At 32.4% G+C, this 10,007-nt stretch overlaps 1 protein-coding gene across 1 annotated transcript; it reads left to right on the top strand.

Annotated features, from left to right (window-relative positions):
* The first annotated feature begins 8,177 nt into the window (after positions 1-8,177).
* Positions 8,178-9,403, top strand: LOC141392817 (uncharacterized). The gene is made up of 2 exons (XM_073965787.1): positions 8,178-8,689; positions 8,750-9,403. The coding sequence occupies exons 1-2, from the start codon at positions 8,530-8,532 to the stop codon at positions 9,046-9,048; spliced, it is 459 nt and encodes a 152-aa protein (XP_073821888.1). The 5' UTR covers positions 8,178-8,529; the 3' UTR covers positions 9,049-9,403.
* The last annotated feature ends 604 nt before the right edge of the window (positions 9,404-10,007 follow it).

Below are 10,007 nucleotides of genomic sequence, written 5' to 3'. Positions count from 1 at the left end.
AGCACTAACACAACTGACTACAATTTTCACTTCTACGATTATCTTTAAAACTAACAGAAATTGTCGTTACTTTGACATATTACTTATGTATAAACAAAAAACCGGTTTAAAGCATTTTTTTCTTAATAAACACATTGAAGCACGGGAGAGACGAAAAAATGACTAAAATGTCTCAAAACATAATTTAAAAAATAAAATTATATTTATCAAATCAAAATTGAATTATATAATATATTTTAATAAATTAATGAATATAGGTAAGGTCACATTAGGCAAATATTTGCTCTAAATTAGTTTCATCATATTTGCCCAAACAAATGTGAATTTCATGCAAATTTTTGTTTGCGTTCACATTAGAGGCAAATATTTGGCCTATTTTGTTTGCTCAAACAGTGACAAATAACGCAACGGGCAAACATATTTGCCATGTGTTCACATTTGAAAAAATATTTTCACCCAAAAACTGTTTGAGCAAACTGTCGAAAAACATAAATTTATTTGGACTAGAAAAATAGAAAGAGAGAAATAAAAAATATGGCGTTTCGTTTATTGTTTGTTGTGGAGAATGAGAATAAAATCTGTTTGGCAATGAGTGCCTTGTCGGAATGAGTTTATTTGCGTATTGTTGCGAATGTATGTACATACATACATATGTATATGATGGCACATTGACATTGTGCTTTGGAAAATTATTTTTATTAACAGCATTTAATTTTTAGTTTGCAATGTAATGTTTTCAAAACCAAAAAAGGATTTTTGTGTTAATTTATTAAAATTGACAGATAACACGGTGCGCCTGAATCAATTTGGAATGGAAAGTGCTTACACATGGAAAGTTTTTTCGGATTTTGAAACTACAATGTTCTATGAAAAATCAAAAAACAAAAAATCGCCTAAGCGATATTAAAATATGTCGCGGCCAAAGTTCACATTTTTCGGGTCTTTATAGGCGTTCAAGATTTGGCTTAGAAACCGCAAGTGAAAATGTAGCATTGAGAATTCTATACACGATTATGACTTTTTCCTATTGTTTACAATGTTTGAGATATAGAAGTTCAAATTGGGACAATGCGCTGACTCCATCGACTGCTTATAACTGCATGTGACTGCAATGTCACAATTTAAGGTTATATATCTCAAGAAATATTACAATCTAGAAAAAAATTACAAAAGTTGTAGAGAATATTCACAGCTATAAGATTATCTCTAGTCCAATTTCTATAAGACTTCAAGCAAAATCCTTGAAGAGAATTTCCATTCAACGCCTTCTTTAGTCCCATTTCGATAGGAATTGCTGTTTCCAAGCAAAATAAAACACCTAAAAAACCCCAAAAAATATTAACTTTAAACGGCAACGCGTTTCAGAATCCACGAAACTTCCCAGTTGTAAGCACCTACCATTTAAATTTGGTTGAGGCGCACCGTGATAAAGATGTAGTTTTTTGTAAAAATTGGCCGACTTTTGAAGACAATAGACACTAAAAAATAAATCCACAAAGTAGTACAATAATAACCAAAATAATTATTTAATTGTAATGCAAGCATTGAGATCAATGTTCATGGCATTTTTCCAGTCCCACTGACTAAATTTAGAAATATTTTCTATAGCGGTATTCTACTTCCAAGACATCCATCAACGATAGATTTCACAATAAATTTCGCGTTTTGCCTCTTCTATTTTCCGTTATAAAAAACAGCTCGCCTATTCCTATACCTAACAAATCTGCACCTAAAATGATATCAAATTTGGTCCAGAGAATTCGGAAAAATTGATTTTGGGCACCATTCAGTATATACATATATAAATCCCTCACCTTTCAATTGTTTATTTGTTTATTCATTAAATATTCGCTTTGTATTATATATTTACAAGTAATGTTAATTTTTTATATTCATAATATCCTTTTTTAATAGGTGACAACAATGTGTTTCAGCAGATATTTGCCCTTGTTTGCTCTTACAAAACTTTTGTAAGACCAAATAAATATTTGCACAAAAGAGTGAAAAATATTTGCTCAAGAGTGTTCACATTATGGGCAAACTGGAAATTTTTTTGTTTGCTGGCAAATGGTTTTGTTTCCCCAAAATCAGCTGTTTCCTTGTTTGCCCTTGAAAAATATTTACTGGTCAGATTGAAGCAAACAAATATTTGTCATTTTTCGGCAAATATTTGCCTAATGTGACCCTACCTTATCACTGTTTTTTGAACACAAACGGTGATGACGTCTTGCACCTTGCGACCAATTTCTTGGATATAAATATGTAAAATATTTTATTTTGTTTTTCGGGCCTCGTTAAAGGACGTTTTGTTTTACTTATTCTGTTTCTAAAAATTTAATTTTTTTCAATATTTTTAACCCTATTCACTCATGTACATACATATATTTTAAAATTTTTTTATGCATATGAAACATTTATGCTTATTTTTTAATTTTCTATGACAAATGAGCTAATTTTCAGACAAACAAATCATTTTTGTGGATATTCTGGAAAATATTACCCCATTTCATTACTTACCTAAAAATTCAGTTCTACTCTGCCAACATTACGACTTTATTTTTTTTTCGTTGCGATTATTTATGTATAATTATTGATGTAAAGTGCATCTTAGAATTGTACTCTAAAATTATAATGACTTTTAATCCACTTTACACTTAGAAATTATAAATGTTAAAGTTAAAGCTTAGACAGGCTTAAGTTCTCATGAGCTGGCAGCATTTATTTTCAATAAGGACCACGTATTTTGTCATAAAACAACTAAGATTAGCTACATACATATGTACATATGTATGTACAGTATAATCTCGATAATCCGGACACCACATGTTTTGGCGGTGTCTGGATTATCGAATTGTCCGGATTACCGAGTAGCTACGAAAAACACATACATATATAAACATTTTATGGTAGAAATGTTTCTTAGCCTCTGGAAACACAAAATACAAAGTTACAACCGATTCTTTGGTCAAATGGGTCTAATACATTCAAAATACAGTTAGGCAAGAAAAGTATTGCAAAAACCAAAATTGTAGAAAATTTCATATTAATTGTTCGTTTATGGCAACAAATTATGTAAAAACTATACGGTTTTTTGTGCAAATATCTTGCTATAGGTCCTTACAACAATATTCCGTCAAAATATGCAAAGGTTATTTGCGACTTATAACAAATACGGTCAAAAATAAGAATTAACTACTACTTGGGGGTGACAATAAAAGTATTGCAAAGGGAAAATCAGTACTATAAAACTATAAAATTTTTGCAAATTTTTGCGGTCATTATGCATTTTTATGACTTTTGCGGCTAATACTAGAATAACAGTATTGAGTGTAATAAAGTTCAGTGATAAAAAATGCCGTCCTGGAGGGTCTTCAGACAGGTAAAAAACGCATGGGACCATATTAACAATAAACCATGACGAATAGGCCACAGGCAAGTAGGCAAAGAATGAATATTTGACTCAAAATGTATTGTAGGATAATGGAACAATGCAAAACAGTCCGATTTTGGCTTTGAGAAAATGGAAATACCTCTGAAAAGTATATGGAAAAAATTTACACCAGTGTAGTATTTTGGAACGACCTACGACAGAGCACTATTTCGTCTCCCAATGGTATTGATATGATTTATTTTTTGCTAAGTGGATAGATATTATCCTCTGCTATCATAATAAATCCAAAAAATTGCGCCAAATCCAATAAAACCCATCAAATATGGAAATTAAACCGCTACTGGAGAAGTTCATGGTTTAATAAGAAAGGTTAGCCAAAGCTTTATGTCAATTTAAATTTTTTCATTCCAGTATTCCTAAAACTTCAAAACAAAATACACAAAATGTGTATGTGAGTGTGGTGTTTGAATAATATGCCAAACAATTTTCAAAATAATCAAATTCAATGATTTTTAAAATTGTTTTTTAGGCCATTTGTATGCACAAATTTCGTCAGATTTGCATTGAAACAATCATTTTATCATATTCACAACTCGATTATGTGGAGAAAACTTAACATTTCATTCATTTTTATCGTTTTTTATAAAATGCTAAAAAAATGTATTGTAAACAAACCCACTTGTTGCTTTTACTTTGAAGTTTTAGGAATTCAGGAAAAACAAGGGTCCTATAGATTTTTTTCATTTAAATCTACCTCTTTACTTATACCATGGAGAAGTTGGAATACCGAATATTTGCGTACTATATTCTTTAACATGGAAAATAGTATGCAAAATTGGGTTCACGGATATAATAATGATTGGGAAGGCATTCCTACTGAAATTATTAAGAAATATTTAATAGTCATTAGTCTGAAAGTCAGAAAAATCGATCCCGAATGCTCAAACAAAGTCCACTACCACCATTCCAAAGACCAGATAATTACATGTTAATCTTATTTGTGTAAATTGCCGATGTAATATAACAACACAAAACTCTTGAATGCATCGGACCAACATCCTGATATCAACCCTCATAAAATATTTGGGTCCAATTTAACAAAAGGCTCCAAAAACATCCTGCAACGTATAGTTTTTAAATAACTTGTTGCCATAAACGAACAAGAAATATGAAATTTTCTACAATTTTGTTTTTTGCAATACATTTCTTGCCTAACTGTATATTAAAATGACGCGTACTTTATAAGGGGCCTTATGTGGGGGCTATACCAAAACGTGGACCTATATAACCCAACTGTGATAGGAATGTTTTCTGGCCTCTGAAGACACAAAATACCAAATTACAACCAATTCTGTGGTCAAATGGGTCTAATACATTCAAAATATATTAAAATGACGCGTACTTTATATGGGGCCTTATATGGGGGCTATACCAAAGAGTGGACCTATATAACCCAACTTTGGTAGGAATATTTGTTGGCCTCTGGAGACACAAAGTACCAAATTACAACCAATTCGGTGGTAAAATGGGCCAAATATCTTAAAAATTCCTTAAAACGACGACGCGTCACGCGTCATTTTGTATGGGGGCTATACGAAAGCGTGGACCTACATAGCCCGCTTTCAATACCAAAAGTCCTACGTAAATATAACATATTTTCCCAAAAATTCATCAACCTACGTCAATCCGTTCGGACGCTAGAGTGAGTTCCACAGACGGACGGACATGGCTATATCGATGTAGAATTGCACGCTGATCAAGAATATAGATACTTTGTGGGGTCTACAATGATTATTTCGAGTAGTTACAAACGTAGTGACAAACTTAATATACCCCCATCCTATGGTGGAGGGTATAAAAATAAATTTTTAGAAACAGAATAAGTAAAACAAAATGTCCTTTAACGGGGTCCGAAAAACAAAATAAAATATTTTACATATTTATATCCAAAAAATTAGCCTCAAGGTGCAAAACGTCATTACCGTGCGTGTCCCCAACCGTTTTGTGTTCAAAAAACACTGATATTCATTAATTTATTAAAATATATTATATACAGTTAGTCAACTATATTATTGCAAACGATGAATTGTTAAACATTTTGATTTTTAATTAGGAATTACTACAAGAAATTCTTTCAATAATGTTGGGTTTTTTGTACATATCTGTTGATTTACCTGTTAATGACAACATCCAGCCAAAAAATGCAGAAATCGGTCGTAAATTACAAAAACAACGGGCAAAAAGTACAGGTACCTGGTTTTTGTGATGTCAACTAAATAATTGCAAAATGAATGAATGTGCAATAAAATCGTGGGATTTTCCCAGCGATTTTTTTTCAATTAAGGATTTTTATGATTTTATGGTATGTGAACATGTAAACCCATAATTTTTGATCATAAATTAATTGTTATGTGTGTAACATAGGCGGTATATTCAGAAAAAGTGAAACTCAGGTAAACGGATTTCGAAAAATATGCTACATTTGGTCTATTCCAATTATAATAATGGTAAATCCGCAAGAGAAATCGCTAAAATCACCTCTCATAAGCTGATAACTATATGCAACATCATATACCGCACCGAGAAAGAAGGCAGGTTCAAACTAAAGACGTCACATTGTAGGCCCAAAGTAGTAAATCCACGAATTGGCAGGAGACTGATTAAAGAAATTGACGAAAGACCCCAAAGCAGCACCAGATAATTGCTTTTTCTAATCAAAATAGAATTCGGAGTAAGTATTTCACATGGAAAGGTCAGAAAAGTGCTACATAATAACAAGCATTCATCATGAGTGACTAGGTAAAAACTATTGCCCTCCCAGCACAACATATAGAAACTATTCAGACTTGTTACAGACAACTTTTCATGCCATCTTAAGTATTGGGATGACGTTATATTTTCTGATAAGACTTAAATTATGTTGTACTATCGCGATGGGCCTCAAAAAGTACTGCGGAACCCCTTTATAGCCATGGAAAACAAGAATTTAATACATACCGCAAAGTTCGGAAAACTGTCAATTATGGTATTGGGTTGTATACCATGCAGTGACGTTGGTGACATCCAGATTTTGAAGGAAACAATGACAGAGTACGTTTATTTTCGTGTTTTAAAAATTATTTAACCAAAAACGTCAAGAAATTTGGACCTGTTGACCCTGAAAATGCAAAAAATTGCAATATGAATACTACCAAAACAACGACCCTTCCTCATAAATCGTATTTATGGAGGACTTGGTTGTTATACAAGTGCACAAAAGTCATTGACACCCGAGTCCAAAGCCTAAATATTAACCCAACATCGACAATTCATGGGTACACCTAAAGAAAAAAGTCGGGAATAGGTCGCCCACTAACCTAGGGTACTAAAGGTAAGGTCACATTAGGCAAATATTTGCCGAAAAGTGACAAATATTTGTTTGCTACAATGTGACCAGCAAATATTTTTCAAAGGCAAACATGAAAACAGCTGATTTTAGGGAAACAAAATTATTTGTCAGCAAAGAAAAATGTGACCAATGTGCCCAAAATGTGAACACTCTTGATCAAATATTTTGCTCTTTTTTGTGCAAACATTTATTTGCTCTTACAAAAGTTTTGTATAAGCAAACAAGAGAAATAACAGCTGGTATACACATTGTTGTCAACTTTTTAATATTTATCATCGCAATTATTAAATAAAATCGAGAATTTATTTTAATAATGAAAGCAGTGAATAATAAAATATTTAGGGAATAACATTTAAAATAAAATTAAAACCGTTATAATTATAACAATTTTTTTATATTTTTATTTATAATTGATTTTTATTTAAAATTTTAGGGTCATTATAATTTGATTTCTTTTACTATTGGTTGGATTTGAATGCACAAAATAAACCAATTTAGAGACATTCAAAATATAATTTTCACATTAAAAGCTAACTGCAAGAAGATCCTCCTTGAGATTTAATGACTACTTTTAACTTTTAATTAACTGGAACGATATAAATCTGTTCGAAAAATCCAAACTATAACAAAAAAGACTTGTGATAATGGGGGATAGTTTAATAGTACGTTTATATTTATAAATCCATAGCATATACTAGCTTGTTACATTGGATTTCACGAAATCCTGAAATATACCAAGGTGTTCACATTTGTTGACAGTTGATCTTAAACAAGTCGCAATAATCAAAGTAGATACACCAACTTATCGAACATACACACAGCCAAGTTGTTGTAAATTTAATTCGTGATTAAACATATGCGACAATTCTCGCTAGACAAATATGGCTGAGTAAAAATTCACATTTCGAAGTTTTGATTTACCATTTTAATAAAACAAAAAAAAATATATTGTATGAATTCAACGATGCATCTACCTTTTTAATTGGGCCACATGACAAGTTGACAAGCAACTTTTGTATTTTTAGGCAAAAAAATGTATGAAAATGTATGTATGTAGTTGTGTTTGTCAAGGGCACTACAACTATTTTAGTGTTTATCTTTTGTTTACATTGATTTATTTTATATATATTTCCAAAGAAGCCAATAAAATTATTATGATTAATATTTTAAGACGTATATCCAGAGCGTACTGTTCTGAAAAAGTTTCTTTATCCGATATCTCGGGTTGTCGGACTTGTGAGTCGGGATAACATTCGTTTTTAACATAATGTTCGTCCAGAAACAAAAGTATGCACGTTTAAACGCTTTGCAAAAAACCGCTAGAACGTAAAATTTTTTTTTGCGTTTTCTTTTTAAATACTACGTTGGGAACATTGAACCCAAGAACAGCTGTGTATCATTACAAAAAAAATTATTTGGAAGAAAAGAGAAACATACAAACTCATAAACAATAAATCAACAACTTGCCAAATATAATAAAAAATGGAATCCGATGGTGAAGTACCGGTGCCCCATAAAAAACCTCGAGCAAAACCTAAGGTAATAAAGGAATGGGCAGAGGAAGACGTATTCAAACTCATCGCCTTGGTAGAAGGACAAACTTGCCTCTGGAACGCAGGTAATGAGGGATACCACAACAAAATTCTTCGTGAGAATGCCTGGCGGCATATAAGTCAAGAATTAGGTGATAAATATACGCCTGCAGACCTTAGTGCTAAATGGTCAAACTTGCGGATACAATACCGTGGTTATGCTGCTAGATCCAAGACCAAGTCCGGACAAGGCACTGTTTGTTGAACCACCGAAATGGAGATTTTTCAACGTTATGAATTTTGTAGGACGAACTGAGGATACACAGGCTCAGGAAACAATATCAAATTTGGTTATAGAAATTGATAATGAAAATAATTGTGAGTATTTAGCTAATGTGGTCATTCTTTTACTAACGTCAACTCAATATTTTCCAACAGTTATTGACAATTCTCCGCCACCATCATTGCCAACACCACCCCCTATATCAAACCCACGGCGGTCGCAAGTTCCGAATGTGCAATCAGCAACAGCCCAGATCGCTGAAACTATGCGAGAGGCAGTGGTTGCAATGAAGCAACGAAACCAAAACGTCTACGATCCCAACACATCGTTCGCCAACTACCTCGTAAGTGAGCTGAAAACTCTCAGTGATAATGGATCAGCTTCTGTTAGAAAGAAAGTTACATTGTTCTTTTTACAATGCGTGGAAGAGGAGAGAATTAATGATTACTTTTAAATGTATACTAGTTATTAGCTAACGAATAACGAATTTTGCAGTACAAAATGGTAAAAATGCCAGAAGTAGAGAAGAGACTTTTTGTATACCTGTTTTCCAAGCAAAAACATTATTTTTAGCGTACCACCAAGTTGATTGTGTTCCATTTGCCTGTTCGAACACAAATTTCTGATGTGCCATCATTACCTGTAATACATTTTTAAATATTATACATATATTGAAGTCTTGTTTGCTATTTTTTAATAACTCAATTCAAATTTTATTATTATTTGATTTTCTTTTTAATGAATGAATATCCTTTGTGTTATGTAGATCTCATTTTTTGTTACAATAAAATATTGTATTAGTTACCAAACTATTTGTATTTTATTTTTAAATATGTTTATACTGGAAAGGAATTTCTCCTTCTTCCACAAAGTAGTGGGCGAATTCATCTCTTACGTTTAATGTATTAGGTGGAATATAATGCCGCCGTGGTTGGAGATTGATGAAACTGTTCGTAGTTTGCTCACTGCGCCATTCACCCGGTACAAGTGTACCATCTTGGGTATAGTGATCTACAAGATTTGCGTGAAAGTATGTAGAATTTTTACGACTCATGAGGAAGTTATGTAGTGCACAACAGGCGGTAGTGACTTTTATGGCTTTTGATGGTTCAAGTTTTATAGGTGTGCGTAGAACTCGAAAACGTGCTGATAATATGCCAAATGCATTTTCAATAACTCGCCTAGCTCTAGATAGACGATAGTTAAAGACTCTCTGTATTGCATTCAGATTGCGAATACTAAAAGGTTTTAGTACATTGGATGTCATCGCGAATGCATCATCAGCAACAAGAACATATGGAACTGGAAGTGTTCTAAATGGCAATGGCTTTGGCGGAGGCAAGTTTAATTTATTGTTTACCAGCGCCTCATTGAAAGAAGTTTTTCGGAAGACTCCACCATCTGATATTCTTC

The sequence above is a fragment of the Musca autumnalis genome, unplaced genomic scaffold (genome assembly GCF_047663935.1).
Source record: "Musca autumnalis isolate F117 unplaced genomic scaffold, ASM4766393v1 scaffold_2, whole genome shotgun sequence".
NCBI lineage: Eukaryota > Metazoa > Arthropoda > Insecta > Diptera > Muscidae > Musca > Musca autumnalis.
Note: the sequence above shows the minus strand (reverse complement) of the source record. Positions and strands in the feature narration are given on the sequence as shown.